This window comes from Thrips palmi, unplaced genomic scaffold, assembly GCF_012932325.1.
Source record: "Thrips palmi isolate BJ-2018 unplaced genomic scaffold, TpBJ-2018v1 HiC_scaffold_4, whole genome shotgun sequence".
Lineage (NCBI taxonomy): Eukaryota > Metazoa > Arthropoda > Insecta > Thysanoptera > Thripidae > Thrips > Thrips palmi.
Genome location: NW_023144631.1, coordinates 6,473,545 through 6,490,934, shown reverse-complemented (window position 1 = coordinate 6,490,934; position 17,390 = coordinate 6,473,545). Strand labels below are relative to the sequence as shown.

Genomic DNA, 17,390 nt, shown 5'->3' with positions numbered 1-17,390 from the left:
ATGCATCATTTGTAATTGGTGTGATTGGAACAATAGGGGGCATATCAGTGTTCACCAAGTGCCTCAAAATGTCCAATGAATTTGCATCATGCGTTGCATTCTTTTTTAAAACCATCAGTTATGTGATAGCTGCACTTGGCAACTCGGGATGGTGAGGCTTTAAGTTTCCCTCATTAAAGTGCTTCAATCAATCTGACTTTTCTGTGTTAAACAATACCTGTCAATTAAATTTTAGGTGCATGTACCTCAGCAGTGCAGTAGGGGGTTTTGGAGGAATGTCTAGTCCGCTCAACAGAGCTATTATATCTGAAACGGTTCCCAAAAACCACATTGGTAAGAAAATACCATGGAGAAGAAAAAAAAAGTCACCAATAAAATTATTGATTGGAAACCAACTGCAGAAGGCTAAAGATACACTATTATTATGAGACAAATCTGTGCTTCCAGGTAAACTTTTTTCGATTTTGTCAGCGTTCATGACAGCAGTACCTATAGCAGCAGGCACCGCCTACACCATGCTCTTCAACAGTACAATGGATGGTTTCTCAGGGGCTGTTTTTCTTCTGTCTGCTGCTTTAAGTGCAATATGCTGTATTTCACTGGGGTAAGATATTTCTTCAAGGACAAAAAATTGCTACAGATGGCACTGAAAACTATTAACATTTCTCCCTTTGTTTTCAGAGCCGTTTCTATTCTAACACAATTACAGAACCCACATCCCTACAATTTAACCAATGAAGATGAAGTTTCTGAGCCAACTACGTAATAATTTTGTTTAACTCCCTGATGCACTTGCGCAAATGTTTTTGCCACATATGTACTTGAATCAAATAGCAATCTTCAACAAATGCAAGAATTCATTCAGAGCAGCTGAAGAGTGAGGAAATGCTGAAGTATTGTGATAAGTATCAACACAGTATTAGGTATTAGCTTTAGAAAAGCATTACAGGGTAATATGTATTTGCAATAATGATAGAATTTAGCTGTGATTTAGAATAGTACAATGTACTGTGGAATGAAAAGGGAGCAACCAAGGCTGTTATATAAATCTTGTTATTTCAGTTCCTTTTTAGGATATATTTTACAATCAAATGTGTTTCTCCAAACATTTTTTATATACAGTAATTGTTTCTATGGCCAAAATTGAATTGGCCTTTCATATAGGATGAAGGTTAGAACAAGTCATCGGGGCAATTAATTTAAGATAAACCTTTTTGTCCGTAAAATTTGATTTTAAAATGACAAAGAATTGACATTGTACCTCAAAGAATATCAAGCAAAGCAAGATAAAAAAAAAAGACATAAAAAAAAAATTCTGTTTGCTCACCTATACCCTCACTAACGGAGAAACTGTCTACATATGGAAATTATGTTTATAAAATGGATTGACAGGACTGCTATATGGACTGGGTTTGAGAACACCTCGTGGTGGTTCCTTGTTGGCATCATATGGTACGTCAGGGTTCTCTCGTAAAGTTCGATAGTATTCAGATTCACCTGGAAACAAAATAGAAACATTTAAAATCACAGAGTGAACATTACAAACACATAAATTATGATGATGATGATGGTGACAATACTTGCATTGAGCTCTATTTCTTTGAAGTGCAAAATTAACTTTCTTGCTACTGCTACCAGGTGTATTTGGTTTGGAAGAAGGAGCTGGGCTTGCGAAAGGATTCTGCCAAAATAAAAAAAACATGAATTAAGGCAACCCAATGCACAAAGAAAACACTAAAAAATTAATGCAGGACAAAAGAAACAAGTGTCTCTACATACCCTCATACTTCGTTTTGGAGTACTAAGTGAGACATTTGCATCAGATAATCTCTTCTTCCTTGCCATGATTTCTTCTCTAGGGATGACTATTTCATATTCACCCTCTTGAAGTGGCTCATCCCACATACTTTTTCTCTTCTTCAGTTTTTTACCTTGGCTGGTGGAAGGGCTGTCTGAAACTTGGGCCATATCATTGGCAGCATTTACTTCAAGTCTTCCACCACAAGATGCTCTTCGTTTCGACTTAGCTCCTGTCAAATGTGGTGCAATGTGCTGGAGAAGTACTCCTGTACCTACCTTCTGAGTCAAATCAGCCTCATCAATTGATTTAACGTGAACTTTAGAATCAGCTCCATTTGAAATCTGAACCATGTCAACTCTTTCCACTTCAGCGTCCACTCCACTGCCAGAAGCTGTTTTGAAAACAGAATTTACAGGGGACACTTTATTTTTTAATTTTGTTTTGTCACCTTGTACTTTCTTGGTAACTTTAGAAACTATGTTATCAGATGATGTCCCTTCACTCTGATCATTTGATGGAGCTTTCCTTTTAATAGAAATTTTCTTTTCAGGTGCAGAGGTTTTTCTTTTCCCTTGTCTCTTAAGTTTCTTTGCAATTTTTTCATTTTCTCTCAGAGTATCATCCTCACTGCCTCCATTGTTTTCTTCTTCTTCACACTGATGTTCAACATCGCTTCCGAATAGATGTTCATCGTCACTGTCTTCTTTTTCAAGCTGATCTTCAACATCACTTCCAAATGCATGTTCATTGTCACTGCCTTCTTCTTCTAGCTGATCTTCGACATCACTTCCAGAGAGATGTTCATTGTCACTGTCTTCTTTATCAAGCAACTCAGATTCATAATTCAAAAGTTTCTCAGCAGCTTTTTGAGCAAGCTGCTTAAAATTTATTTTAGGAGCATGAGGTGCCTTTTTCATGCCTATTGGACAGTTACCTGAGGCAAGATCTTCAAATTTATTGATCAAGTCAGCAATGTGCTTCCTGGTCTTAGCATTAGTGTACTTCTTAAAGCGAAACTCTCCCAGAAGTTTTGCGATACTTGCAGCATCAAAACTTATCAAAGGAAGCTCTACATGAACTGCACCAGCACGGGGGTCAAGAGGACCTTCACTATTGTCATGGTCATTTTCTAAAGACCCCTCATCAGATTCCTCATTGGCTTCATCATCTGCTCTTTCCATCACATCAATGGAACCTCCAGGAAAACCCAGCTGTGACAGAATGTACAAAATAAATGAAAGGGTTTCTTTTCTTGGCCATAAAAAACAAGGATGCTAAAAATAAACGGTGTCATACCTTTTGCCATGCTCTAAATTTATCCTGGAATTCCAATCCAACAGGTGATTGCTCAATTAATCTGATAAATATGTGCCGAGTTATGTGAGATCGCATGCGAGCATCACGAACAGCTGCAATATGTTGAGCAAAAACTCTAAGAACACGTAATAACACAGCTTCGTTTAATTTTCCCTTGGACACCTATAAAATAACAAACAAAAAAACTTCTGAATATAAAAGTGCTATAAGATGGAGCATCAAATTTTATCCAGAGTGGACAGTGACACCTACTTTAGCAAGTTCTTCAAGAAATATTTCTACAAAGTGCATAACCAGGCCTAGAGGTGCTCCAGATTTGGGAAGGTTTGCATGATCAGGTAACAAAGTTGATTCGAAGACCTCACAAAGTGAGTCTGTTAGTTGCGAATTCCAATTTTGGTGCTCCACCAAAACTAAACTTTGCCTCAAAAACCGCCTGACAAACTGGAAATCAAGAAATTTTTTAATTCACAACAGTGAAGTGAGATCCAATGTTTAGAAGCATAAGGATATAAGCATCATCAGTTACCATGAGGAATTTCTCCAGACGATGCTGATCAATGCCTGGCCATTCAATGCACATTGTTCTGAAGAAAGTTTCAATGAATAGGATAGCAGGAGCAGTAAGATCAAAACTGTGGACTAGAGAGCTAATCGTTTCAGCAAGTTCTTCCTAAATGAAAATAAACATTACAAAAACGCAGTTAGCAAACATTACAATTTTTTTTAAATGAAAAAGAAGAGGACTGACCTGAATCAGGGGCTTGTCGGCCATCCACATGCAATAGTAGAGTCCCTTCCAGAGTCGCATGAAGTCATCTTTCTCCAGAGCTGTTGACAAAATTTCGGTATGGTGAGAGGAGTCTCAGTATCTCCAAAAACGTGTTGTACTCAATGAGTTAAAAATAATGGCAATGCACAGAGAGACATCTAGTTAGGCGTCGTAAACGCTGTGATGATACTGGGAAGGGACACAACATAACCTTTTCGAACTAAGGCGTTTTCAAATTGAGTCAAGTTATTGAATGTTTCCAAAGATAGCACAAGCTCGGACGAGAGTCAAAAAGTGCTTGAATGAAAAAATAACACATGAGATACAAATATTGTCAGCTGAAATAGTTAGGAACTCACCAGATTCACTGTTCGACCGAGCATTCAACCATTTTTTGAGACGTTTTACGCCTCTGTCTCTCAATTTCTTATCGTTTCCAGCAAGAATTTTCGCAAACGAGATCTCCTGAGCCACGAGTAAGGCTTTATCTTGATTTTTCGAGGCATTTTTACCACGAGGTTTCGTATCTTCTGAAGCTTTCATTACGACCATGTTGTTGGAGAGGTTGGAAATTCACTAGACACAGAACACATGCGTTGCACTGCACTGGGATCGTGGATCTCGCGCAAAAAGTTAATGGGGGAGGGGGGAAGCCGGTCTGACAGCTGAAATCAATCTGTCCTTAATTAAATATATTGGAAATGTTCTTAGGGAAGCTTGAAAATTAAATGAGATCAATGTACTCCTTCCAAACTTCAGTGTGCTTTTCAGATTTGTTATTACCGACCAGCGTTGTTGTACACACTGATAGTTTCCGCCCATCTTCTGCTAAATTTCAGGAGTGCCAAAAGATAAAAATAAACAATCGCATGTGTCCCGGAACGATGGAGTTTCTTGTAAGGAGAATGACACTCAAATTAAAATTGTTATTGTTGGCTTCTTACTGAAACTTTTTTTTCGAAGTTTTGTCACGTTGCCGTAAAAAAAAGACCCTATGACAAACTCTGAATGGTTGGTGGCATTTTCGTTCGAGGCTCTGTTTCCGGGTATTCTTCTCTGCCTTTGGGCTGAACTTTTGATCGAAAAGGCGACAAGCCGCCATTTTGTTTATTTTCGAGTGGTCCTACGACACAGCGAGTGACGTTCATTTAATATTGTCCGTATTTTGTCGTATAGTGCGAAAGTGACTTTTCTGACAGATATATGGTTCCAGTGTTTCCCCTGGAAACAGGGGGTGTAGATATCAGCAGACATTGGGCGTTTCCTTAGTAAACACGTCAAAGTGACCGTGTCAGGCAAAAACTCTCTCGCTCCCGGAAAAGACAGAGACAGTGCGGTCACAGTCAACCTCAAGAAGTTAAAATCTTTGGGCCACAATCCTGTTGTTGCCATCATGAATCACGTACACAACAAGCCTGCTGTTAACAATGAAGTTGAAGACATGGAGACTCAAGACAGTGAGTATTTCTGGAAAGCCGAATGTGCGGCGTCCATTCGGATATTTCATTTCCTTCTTTGTTGATGCTCTAGTTTTGTTTCTGTGTTAAAATGCTCGAACCGTTTTTGAATTCTAGAATATATCTGTGGCCTTTAATCTCTTTTTGTCCTTTGTTGAGCGAGGGTTGGGTCACTAACCTACCCCTAACCTACTGTTTTCTGCTCTCTTGCCATTCAGGCCATTTTCATTGTTGTAGCTAGGAAGTCCGTCTTGTAACGCAAGTTGCTTGTTATCGAAATCTTGAATTCGGACAAGTTCCACTTGGTGCCCCGTTTCGTTAACACTCCATAACAACTTTTTAAGTATTTGTAGTGTTCTATTCCTTGTCTGATTGGTCATTCATTATCAGATAGCGTCCATGTGTTTTTCCCCATTTTCTGTGTGTATTCTTTATTTTATTTCCAATATAGTTTTGCTAGACTGGACTTGCTTTTATTGAACTTTATTTCTGTCTCCAAGGAATTTGCTGTGTCACAAATCAAAGTGAGGTTAAGGTTTTGTTGAAATTTTAGAATTTAGTTGGCTTTTCTGTAAAGTAAACAAAAACAATCAAACAACATTTCATTTCAGTTCAAATCCTTGCTCTCATCAGGGGATTACACTAAGACATGTTTTGAATCCATGTTCCTTAGCCCCTTAAAGGCCTATGCCAAAAATTGTCCTGTCAGATTCTGTTACTGTCTATATGCTCTTCTGTTATGAGATGTTTTCTTGAAGTGTCATTAAAATGCATTTAGCCTTGTACGTTTTTCATGTTAACAACTTATGCTCGAGTTTTGTGCCTTTGAACAATATCAGTTGAACTTTTGGTTACTAACCAAGCAATTTTCTTTCCTCTTTAGGTGACACAGGTGATGGTGAAACACAAGTTTCTGGCGATCCCTTCAAGAATGATGACTCTGGTGGTGGAGACATAATGGATGACAGCCCCATGCCTTTCGGAGAAAATCAAGACACTAACGTAATCCAGGATGTTGAAATGGAGGATGGTACGTACATGTTTCTTGGTTAACATGGGTACAGTAAATAACAGTTGCTTGGAGGATCTTAACCACTTTCCTCCTCCTTTCTCATTTTAAAAATATGGTCTTTTGCTATTGTGTTATACCTGTGTGTTTTTCTGATTTTCTTCTAAAGATGATTCTCGGTCCGAGTTGAGGTTCCAGTATGTTTTGAAGAACTTCAGCAAGCTTAAGTCGCAGACCTTGTCCCCACCTCACTTTGTGAGAAATTTACCATGGAAGATTATGGTGATGCCCCGCTACAATCAGAGTCTAGAGAGGCCTCCCAGCCGGAGCCTTGGCTTCTTCCTGCAGGTTTGGGACTGTTATCTATTGGTTCTTAAATGTCATGATCTTGTGCAATTATCATCCATCTTCATCCCTTTTAACATTTTTCCCCCCAGTGCAATGGTGACTCTGAATCACCATCTTGGAGCTGCTATGCAAGTGCGGAGCTAAGACTTTTGCCCCAGAAAGATGGAGTGGAGCCATTTGCTAGAAGTATGTTCCGTTTTGACTTTGTTTCAATTGTTGTCATTAATTTTTACCTTTTGTTAGAATATTAATTAAACAATTACTTTTTGTTTCAGAAATCCAGCATCTATTCTACACCAAGGAAAACGATTGGGGGTTCAGCCATTTCATGACTTGGGAAGACATTCTGGATCCTGAAAAAGGCTATATTAAAGATGATTCCATTATTTTGGAAGTCCATGTGCAAGCGGATGCACCTCATGGTGTAAGTTGGGATTCCAAAAAACACACTGGTTATGTAGGTCTGAAAAATCAAGGTGCAACGTGTTACATGAATTCGCTGCTGCAAACATTGTTTTTCACCAACCAGCTCAGGAAGGTAATATACTTTCTTGTCCTCTGAATTCTTAGCTCAATCAACATCTTGGTGATTGTTATGCTTAGTAACATCTTCGATGTTTCAGGCTGTGTATAAAATGCCAACTGAGAGTGACGACTCATCCAAAAGTGTGGCTCTGGCACTTCAAAGAGTGTTCCATGAGTTGCAATTTTTGGATAAACCTGTTGGAACTAAAAAGTTGACCAAATCTTTCGGTTGGGAAACCCTCGATTCATTCATGCAGCACGATGTACAGGAATTTCTTAGAGTGTTGCTTGACAAATTAGAGAGCAAAATGAAAGGTACCTGTGTTGAAGGAACTGTTCCTAAGCTCTTTGAAGGCAAGATGATCTCTTTCATCAAATGCAAGAATGTTTCCTACACTTCTAGTAGGCAGGAAACTTTCTATGATATTCAACTTAACATTAAAGGAAAGAGAAACAGTAAGTAAATCTGGCGTTTTTCTGTGCAAAAGGCTCTTTTGATGCTGACTCTACCATATCTGCACCATGCTTGTGCTGTACTAATCTCACCTGGTTTTCCCATTATTCATTGACAGTTGAGGAATCATTTCAAGACTATATTCGCACTGAATCCTTGGATGGTGACAATCGGTATGATGCTGGTGAGCATGGCCTTCAAGATGCTGAGAAGGGTGTTATATTTGCCTCATTCCCTCCTGTGCTGCACCTTCACCTTATGAGGTTTCAGTATGACCCCATCACTGACAGCTCAGTGAAGTTTAACGACAGGTTTGAAAATGCAATACAATAAAAACCCTTTATACTGTATGATAATTATATTTTCTATGTGTAATATTTATCTCCGGCTGTTAGGTTTGAATTTTATGAGAAGATAAACTTAGATAAATATCTTCAACAATCTGAAACTACCAGTGCTGAATACATCCTTCATGCTGTGTTGGTGCATAGTGGAGACAATCACGGAGGACACTATGTTGTGTTTATCAATCCCAGAGGTGATGGCAAGGTATGAATCTTGCTATACAACTTATACCGAATCTTAACAGTTTGTTGAATTCAACGATTTCTTATTTCAAATGTCTTATTGCAGTGGTGTAAGTTTGATGATGATGTGGTGTCACGCTGTTCAAAGCAAGAAGCAGTAGACCACAATTTTGGAGGCCATGATGAAGATATGAACATGACTGTAAAGCATTGCACAAATGCTTACATGCTTGTTTACATACGGAGTTCAGAGCTCCATAATGTTCTCCAGGAAGTCACAGAGGGAGACATCCCTGATGAGGTATCTCAAAACTTCTTACTTTTTTCTTTAGAAAAGAAAATTTAATGTCTGTTACTCTATTGCATATGTTTTTATATTTTGTCTTAATGCTTAGCACTTTTATTTAAAAAGAAAAACCTATTTGCTTATTGCTTGCATCAAATTAATTCTCTGTTTTAAATCTTCACAGCTGGTCGAGCGCCTACAAGAAGAGAAGCGCCTGGAGCAAGTCCGCAGGAAGGAGAGAAACGAAGCTCACCTGTACATGAACATCAATGTTCTTTTAGAGGACAATTTTGAAGGACATCAGGGCAATGACCTCTATGATTCCGACAGAGCTCATTCTTACTACAGACAACTTAGAATGAAGAAAACTGCATCACTGCAAGATTTAATGGAGCAGCTAGCATTCTCTATGGTGACAAGCTCAAGCTGAATTTGTTGGAATGAAAGTCTGGTTTCTTTTCAAGGAAGTATTTAATTTTGCTTTATCTATTTTACAGAAATATCCCATTGAACAGATCCGGCCCTGGCCATTCCAACTGCGCTCCAATCAAACTTTCAGGCCATTTATGGCTGATATTGAAGGAGATGCTCACAAGACACTGGCTGAATTGGCAGAGAACCAAAATCCATGGAACATTTTTGTTGAAGTCGTGAATCCAGATTCTGGATTGACTTCCTTGCCTGCATTTGACAAAGATGCTGATGTGTTATTATTCTTCAAACTCTATGATCCTAAGATGAAACAAATTTATTATTGTGGTCATCATTACATGCCTGTTGCTTCCAAAGTTTGTAAGTAGTGTCTGTGGTTTCTTAGCAGAACAGAGACTCGTAATCTAGGTATAATCAGATGCACTTAATTTATACCTTGTATTGATTTTCCAGCGGATTTATTGCCGCTCCTAAACCAGCGTGCTGGTTTTCCTCCAGATACAGAATTGGCCCTGTATGAGGAAATTAAACCCAACATGGTAGAACGTATTGAAAATCTTAATGAGTCACTTGAAAAGGTACTGTATTCTTATCTATTGTGAATTGTTAACTGCTCATGATCTATTTCAAATTAGATGATCTTCATGCATTTTTTTTACTTTTGATTGCTTTTAGGTTCTAGAAGAACTAATGGATGGTGACATCATTGTCTTTCAAAAAGAGACTGATAATAACTATGATTTACCAACCTGCCAACATTACTTCAAGTAATTATCATCTCACACCCAATTCTTTTTATCGTTGATGTGCTTTTGATTACATTATTATTATTAGTATGTTGTTTTCTTACAAATATCTGTTTGTTTTAGGGATTTGTTCCACAGAGTTGAAGTGACATTCTGTGATAAGACAATTCCCAGTGACAATGGCTTTACTCTCAAGTTGTCACAGCGAATGAATTATGATCAGTTGACCAAAGCAGTTGCCGAAAGGCTTGGTTGTGATCCATATCAGCTACAAATGTTTAAAACTCAAAAGTTGGTATTCTATTCATAAAAATGTGTGTGTGTAATTGAGGTTTCTTTAGTTACTAACAGCAACTTTCTTTTTTCCATAATATTAGCTACAAAGATAGTCCAGGCCCACCTTTACGTTGTAATTTTGAAGGAACTCTGAAGGACCTTCTTAATTACAACAAACCCAAAGGTCCCAGGAAGGTTTTCTATGAGGTTTTGAGTATCAAAGTCAGTGAACTGGAAAATAAAAGACCATTCAAGGTGAGATCTCAATGCTCATTTATGAAGTGTGGTCAAACTCTCACTTCGAATTTCTATAACATGTCCCTTGCCATTCTTTGTCTTTTCTCAGGTTCTGTGGATCAACCCAAAGCTTAAGGAGGAGGAGCATACACTATATCCTAACAAAAACGGAACTGTTGCTGATTTATTTGAAGAAATCAGGAAGCAAGTGGAACTTTCTCCTGAAGGCTCTGGCAAACTGAGGTTTGAGTTTTTTCACTCTTCCTTTCCTATTGAACGTATGTGCTCATACTCTATGTTGCTGATTTGTCAATTTTTTTTTCTTTCAGAATCGCTGAAATAAACTGCTGCAAGATTCTCCCTGGCCCTAAAGAAGATACTCCAATAGAGACTCTGTCAACAAGTGGCAATACTCATAAGGCTTTCAGGTACACCTGCTTGTTAAATAAGTTTGCATGATCTTAACTGCTGATGGTGTCATAGCTAACGAGTAATCTTTGCAATCCAGGATAGAGGAAATACCTAAAGATGAACTAGCCCTCTCAGAAGACGAAATTCTGGTACCTGTGGCTCACTTTCACAAAGTTATCTACACAACATTTGGTATTCCGTTCCTCGTTAAAGTTAAAAATGTAAGTTTAATATATCATTACTGTACTTTCTTTTATCTTAAATCTGACTTCTGCTCATCTGACTTACGTAACTTGTTTCCACATTTCTAGGGGGAACCCTTCACCAAGGTGAAAGAAAGATTAATGAAGAAACTTGGTGGACAGGAGAAAGAGTTTGAAAAGGTTTGCTTCTTTGTAATTTTTTACTAGGTTCTGTATATTGGTACATAATTGATGTTGGTCTGGTGAACTAACATTTCAATTTTTCATTCAGATTAAGTTTGCTGTGGTTATGAAAAACAAGGAGGTCATATTCATTGATGAGAATGAATACATGATGAACATAGAAGATTTCTCCTCTCAAGGTAATAGTATACACTTTCGCTTAGATGTAGCCCAACTTGTCTCAACTGTTTCTTCACACATTTCTCTTTAATTTGATTTTTGTCTTGCCTCAGGAGTTTCGTGTGGGTCTTGGATAGGTTTGGAACACGTAAATAAGGCTTCCAGACGCTCCCGTTTCAACTACCTTGAGAAAGCCATCAAGATTTACAATTGAGGGTCACTTGAGACTGGAGAGGCTACTGCATCAGTTGGTCAACAAGGCTCGTCCACGCAGTCAGCTGTCTTTACACATCTGAAGAGCAACCGCTCTATCAAGACTGAAGATAAATCAAGTTCATTAGCCTTTTGTGTGACTGGTTTTATTGACAAGCGTATTAATTTGGTCTTAGTTTTGAGTGCACTCACAAGCAAAGTAAGGAGCAAAGCGTTTTTTTATTATTGCTCTGCATGTCTATCAAAACTTCTGTTTAGTTTGGAAATGCTAACTTTTCCATTCTTTTTGAGAGTAGAAGTTTGTGTTGGTCAAAATAGTATGAGATGTGTGTGCAGGATAATGAATTGAGCTGTCTTTTCCACTCCTGAAAATTAGTGAGCTGTGTTTTGGGCATTAGGACCTCACACTTGTCAAAGGATCAGTCAATTTGTGCGCTGTGTCTTGCAGATTTTCTTCAGTGTAAAAGAAAATCGCCTTTGTCAGTGTGCACTTTCTTAATGTACAGCAGGCTATTCAAATGGTCTGTTCCCCCATTATACTCAAAAACTATTTTTACATTTTGCTTTCCTGAAACTAATTTTGCTTTTGCATCTTGTCCAGAAACTAATGTTTTGAGTATTTAATCTTCTTTGCCACCCATATGTTGGTGTAGGTTCATAATGCATTTTACTGTCTTAATTTTAAATGAACTTTTTGTCAGAACCTTGTTACCAATGGCGTAGTTAATGATCGGACTTGAGTTCAAGGATGATGTACAAATCTGTACAATTGTTGTCAGAGGCCTATTAATATCTGTGTTTGTACATTATGTACTCTTGAAATGATTTAATTTATTTGAAAGCATGTTGTTTTGAAGGCAGTCTCCTTAATTTATATTGTCGTTATATACTGAACTATTGGAAAACATGAAACATCTTAGGAAATTAAATTTTATGGAATTTACAAATGGTCTTTCTTGGAAGTACATTAACTTCTGTACACTTTTTCAAAACTTTAGTTTCAAAAACCTGTGCATGAGTGGTTGTTGGTTAAGAAATTGTTCACATATGCAGTCAACTTTGATACTTTGGTGCTGCATTTTGTTCAGTTATGGAGCATCAAGGCTGTTGATGCCTTCTGGCTTTTGAAGCCAGTCACAACTTTTATTTTGTGCTATTCATTTATCTTCCAAGCGTTAATGATAGCACTGTAAATAGTTGATATGATATACGTTAAACAGATTTTGTTCTTTCTGCTCCGTTCTTCCTAATGACTTGGCCTTCTCCCTTGTCTTTGAAAAAATGACTTGATGCCTTCATACATTGGCAATGTTTCTTGTTTGAAACAGTCCTCCACATTTCTCATTTAATCAAAGATTTCACCTCCTGAGGTAGTGAAATGCTGCTCCCATGTGTTTAAGCCCAGTAAGCAAAATTATAAGATTGTATTATTTCATAATTACAAAGAAGATTTCAACTATTAGTTGATTTCTGGTTTTTAGTGTTTTACCCATTTAGTTGGGTGTATATCAGTTGGCCGGAACTGTTTAATTAGTTCATTCAGTCAGCAGAAACCGCATAGTGTTAATGAATTTGTGCTGCCTCCTGCAAAGTGTTGATGTAGATTTGTTAGGAGAAAGCAATGACATATTTACTAATTGAACACTAAGGTTTAGATGATATTTTATTGTGAATGACTAATGTCAAGGGATGTGCATTTTCCTCCCCACCTTACATTCTTGCATTCTCACTCCCTTTCAGGCTGTCCTTCCAATTTCAAGTGTCGAACTAGATCTTCCCTACTGCACATCTCTTGTGATGCTTTGCTATTGTTTTAATAACTATTTTATGTGAAGTGTTCTCCCTCAAAGCATTTGGTTTTGGCATGAAAGTAGGGCCTACTTCATGGTTATGGTTGTGGAGAGGTTCTTATGTATTATGAGCAATATCACAATGACCTGTGCCTTTCATTTTTTTAAGAACTGGTATATGAATCATTTGAAACCAAAATTTTTGGAACTCTCGAAATATTTGTATTTTAATTTCTTAAGAACACGACAAAAAAGTTCCTAATCAGAGAATATACCTTGTTTTTGGAATAGTGCTGGTAATGTGACAAACTTAAATTTTTTGTAAAACTTGGTGAAAAAGCTCTTTACTACACTTGTTGTGGTGGGTGTGGAATTACCCTAGAGTCTATTCTGAGCTTTGCATCAATGAAAAAGTATAGAGGTTGTAATGGTATAGTGAGATGGACATGATCAGTTTGGTGTAGTGCTGTATTCTGGTCTGGTGCCCAAAAGAATTGTATACTTGTTAATTTGTCATTACTGTTTTATACAGATTTTATTTATCACATTTTGTTAGTTTAGCTAATTTAAAAACTTAATGGAAAGGAATCAATTTTTCACGCAAGGCCAACATGCTAAACAAAGCAACATTTATTAGGTATTGTACCCATTGTTTGTAGAAGAGTTCGATGATTTACAATCTATTGGGCAATACAGTATTTGTTTCAAATTTTATTCAAGCAATTAGGTTTCATGACTGACTGATTTTATTAATTGGTATAGGTTTTTTTTTGTACCTACTTTAGTTTGACATTTTATTGACTCGCCCAGTATCTGAAATGACCTAAATGCCTAGAGAAATTGAATAACTACTCCCCCCTGAAGTAAATCAGCTTTGAAAACTTCTGAGCCCTTGTTGCAATTCACTCATATCTTTAAGGAAGAAAAATTGCACTATAGGCTTTGCCTTGGACTGCCAAAGAGATGTAGTCAACATTTGATTGCAAGAGGGAAGATATCTGACTTCATCTATTGAAGATTTTCTTTTGCTTACAATGTGATGTCTGGTAGTATGAGATTTGCTCAAGCTCAGTTGTAATTTCTGGTTGACCATTGAGTCTCATTCTTGACCATGCAACTCATTTGCTTAATGTTGCTCAGCTCTTAAGTGTTGTTGTGTAATGCCCAACAGTTGTTGGCTCTTCAGCATTCAGTTTCTATCTGTCTTTGTACTTTTAGCCCTGATTTTGTCCTGTCAAAATTAGCAGAGGCTGCAGAAGAACCTCCAACAGTGTGAAGAGACGTGCAGACACATGACTAATGCTAAGTGCGTGGGATACCTGGGCTACATGTTAAGCTGTGAACATGCCAGCCAGTGTTTAAAGAAGAAAACAAAAAAATAAATAAAAATAATTGAGTAAACAAAATAGAGGGAGGGAAGAGATAGACAGCAAAAAGCTGAAGTGTTAAGTGGTTTTTCAGGTAAGTGGAATGGCTTTTTCCTATTTGTGAAAGGAAAAATTAAAGGTCTGCAATGCAGGAGCACCTCTGTTCCAAAACTCTTGCTCTCACACAACTGATTCATGTTACAGTATAATATGCAGATTAATGTGATAGACAACTATCGTGATTTTTGTGTAATGAGTTGGCTTTAAACATGTTATTTCTGTGCAACTGCAAGAAAGATCGCAAAATTGGTTAAAGTCGTAGCAGACTGTTTTCTAACGTGCTGATATGTGGTGTATAAAGAGTTATTGACTTTGTGATACATTGTTTGTAAATAATGACATTTGTACTGTAAATACCAGCCAATTTATTTGTATGAGTGAAATGCAATGAATCTAAAATCAGTTTTGTTTGGTTTCTTTTAATCCTTGACAATCCTAACACAGATCACAAGCTGAAGCCCTCTCTTCTCCTTGGGTCAGGGTTCTACTGAACAGGCTCTCTGACCCACACTGCAGCTGCTAAAGCTAGCTTATTCAAATTTTCTTAGGCACTCTTAGCTGCTATAATTCATGGACCTCCTTGCAAATTTGAAATCCAAAACAGAATGGAGAAATTGGTGCTACTCACAAGTGCACCTCAATAAAAGGTAAAAAATAAAAAAAAGACGTCATTAAAAATATTTCTACTTTACTTTTTCTGGTTACAACTCAAAATTGCAACAAATATATGAAATGCTTCACATAAAAATAAATGCCTCTTTACTTACATTCACTTCATTCATAAAACTTGCATGCATATCACAAAAATTGCACATATATTTCCTTCTAGACACATATTCTTAAGATTAGGAAAGTTCATTTTATACACACACTTTGGAAAGTGACAGGATAAAGACATAATGATGAGATTAACACCTGCATAAGTCCTGAGAATGTTTGCTCAGTAATTATAATTGCAGGAGAATGAGTCGAACGGAGAGGCACATACATAGAGTTGGTGAGTGCGCTTGTGTGCATGTGTGTGTATGTGATGATGAGAGAGATATTGAGACTGATAGACAGGCAAACATGAAGGAAGAAGGGAAAGGGATAATGTGAATGTGTATGAATAAATCTGTCTATGAGACTATGAGATAATTATAGAACAAGTGAAGAGTTTCTGAAATAGGAAAAAAGAGTGAAATGGTGATATTGATGATTCTGAAATAGACATTATGACACTAAGATAACAAATACAAGACAACAGAAATAAAGAACATAAACAATAATAAACTGCTACTGTTAGTTCGTTATATATAGCTGATCTATTCATAAGTAGTACAAGAGTGACCAGCACTTCAAAATACACACTACATAAAGTACTAAAATGTAACATATATAATTTTTCAAACAATACTACTTTCTGTTATGATATAACATGTCTTTTAGAATTTGTGAATACATACACTAACAATAGGCACATTTCAAAGTACACAATATACATCAATAATTGGAACACAAACCTTTCCTTAAAAAAAAAAAAAAAAGAATCTTATGCATATTTACAAATAAACGAAATAAAAATACCCAGTGCACTTGCATGAGATTGGTCCAGCAGGATACCTAACTATAAAGACATGAACTCATCATTTGCCTTAGGTTGGAATTCAAGCATGATGGACTTTCTTTGCCTTGCTAAGTGTCTACCTCTGGGTTTAATGTATAAAATAAAAGGGAATGATACTTTGACAGTTGATCAATATAACACAGTAACAATGAAGAAAGAAGTTTGGTATTACGAAGGCTATAACTCAAAATATAATGACAGCTTTGAGCAAATGTATATTATGACCGCAGAAATCAACAAACCACAATAGCCAAAAATCACATTAAACTCCATAAAAGGCTTTCAGAAGGAAATTTGCCTACAGATGTGCAAGAGGCAAAATTTGAAAACAGAGCCAAATAAAAGATGAATAATAAATTTAGTTATAACACGGAAACAGCAGAAACATGTGCTAATTGAAAGGCAAACAGTATACAAAACGTGATTTTGTGTATAGTTACAATTCAATAGAAAGATGAATAGAATAAGGAGAGTGTAAGACATGATGAAGCTAGGTGCATTCATGGCTTTTATGTACAACTATTATCAAATTTTCTAGATGCTAAAAAGAAGCATACACAAAATGGAATAGAAGTGAGTACAAGGAACATACCTCCTAAGATAATCTGTAGGGAAAATGATATTGGAGTCATCTTCTTCAAAAGAAAGCCTTTACACTGAAACTTGGTTACATATGCATGCATCAAATCTATTTCTGAGTCATACACATGTTGAAACATATTTTGTTTTTGTTTAAGAAATTATGTACTACTTTCTGTTGTAGCATTTAATGACAGAATCACTTTAAGTAACATCAAACTCCTTTCTCTACTTTTGAGCAACAAAAGCAAATGTAGCTACTAGTTTCTATCCCAATATTGAACACCTTTCACAATTCACAACATGCAAACTGAAGAGAGAATTCTAAGAGATCCTGGATCAATCTACAAGGTGGAAAGCAAGTTCCCCCTAAACACCCAGACAGTTCTTGAACCATTTCTTTCATACACTTCCTCTTCATGGGAATGATCTGGAGTACTATAATCTAATCTATCCCAAAGAATATTTGTCATAATATACATGGCGGCTTTTGGAATCTCAAAGAAAGTAATCGCAGTGGAAAAACTTCTTCATAATGGTACATCTTAACATGAAAACTAGGAAAAGAAGTTTATTTCACTTCATCTTGTTCCATTGGTTCCTCTGATGTCTCACGGGAATGCTCAGGTGAT

General features: G+C 36.9%; 4 protein-coding genes across 10 annotated transcripts in view; 2 read left to right on the top strand and 2 right to left on the bottom strand.

Moving 5' to 3' along the window:
• Window positions 1-6: 6 nt before the first annotated feature.
• Window positions 7-1,322, top strand: LOC117649365. Its single transcript, XM_034392051.1, has 4 exons — window positions 7-151; window positions 236-333; window positions 448-604; window positions 682-1,322. The coding sequence occupies exons 1-4, from the start codon at window positions 69-71 to the stop codon at window positions 764-766; spliced, it is 423 nt and encodes a 140-aa protein (XP_034247942.1). The 5' UTR covers window positions 7-68; the 3' UTR covers window positions 767-1,322.
• LOC117649362 (ribosomal RNA processing protein 1 homolog) lies at window positions 1,038-4,703 on the bottom strand. Its single transcript, XM_034392047.1, has 8 exons — window positions 4,250-4,703; window positions 3,870-3,949; window positions 3,648-3,791; window positions 3,371-3,562; window positions 3,098-3,280; window positions 1,780-3,012; window positions 1,585-1,681; window positions 1,038-1,497 (listed from the first exon to the last, which is right to left on the bottom strand). The coding sequence occupies exons 1-8, from the start codon at window positions 4,440-4,442 to the stop codon at window positions 1,355-1,357; spliced, it is 2,265 nt and encodes a 754-aa protein (XP_034247938.1). The 5' UTR covers window positions 4,443-4,703; the 3' UTR covers window positions 1,038-1,354.
• Window positions 4,704-4,957: 254 nt separating this feature from the next.
• Window positions 4,958-14,975, top strand: LOC117649358 (ubiquitin carboxyl-terminal hydrolase 7). The gene is made up of 21 exons (XM_034392035.1): window positions 4,958-5,347; window positions 6,231-6,377; window positions 6,526-6,704; window positions 6,794-6,890; window positions 6,980-7,242; window positions 7,328-7,685; window positions 7,802-7,994; window positions 8,079-8,232; window positions 8,317-8,511; window positions 8,681-8,908; window positions 8,994-9,288; window positions 9,382-9,506; window positions 9,604-9,695; window positions 9,798-9,965; window positions 10,052-10,205; window positions 10,297-10,430; window positions 10,517-10,615; window positions 10,696-10,819; window positions 10,910-10,981; window positions 11,073-11,163; window positions 11,257-14,975. The coding sequence occupies exons 1-21, from the start codon at window positions 5,284-5,286 to the stop codon at window positions 11,355-11,357; spliced, it is 3,333 nt and encodes a 1,110-aa protein (XP_034247926.1). The 5' UTR covers window positions 4,958-5,283; the 3' UTR covers window positions 11,358-14,975.
• Window positions 14,976-15,241: 266 nt separating this feature from the next.
• The window catches only part of LOC117649359 (histone deacetylase 4), a 36,610-nt gene continuing 34,461 nt past the window's right edge, over window positions 15,242-17,390 (bottom strand). For all 7 annotated transcript variants that reach the window (XM_034392038.1, XM_034392036.1, XM_034392042.1 and 4 more), the window contains one exon: window positions 15,242-17,390. In XM_034392038.1, the coding sequence (XP_034247929.1) occupies window positions 17,330-17,390 (61 nt within the window). In that variant the 3' untranslated portion in view covers window positions 15,242-17,329.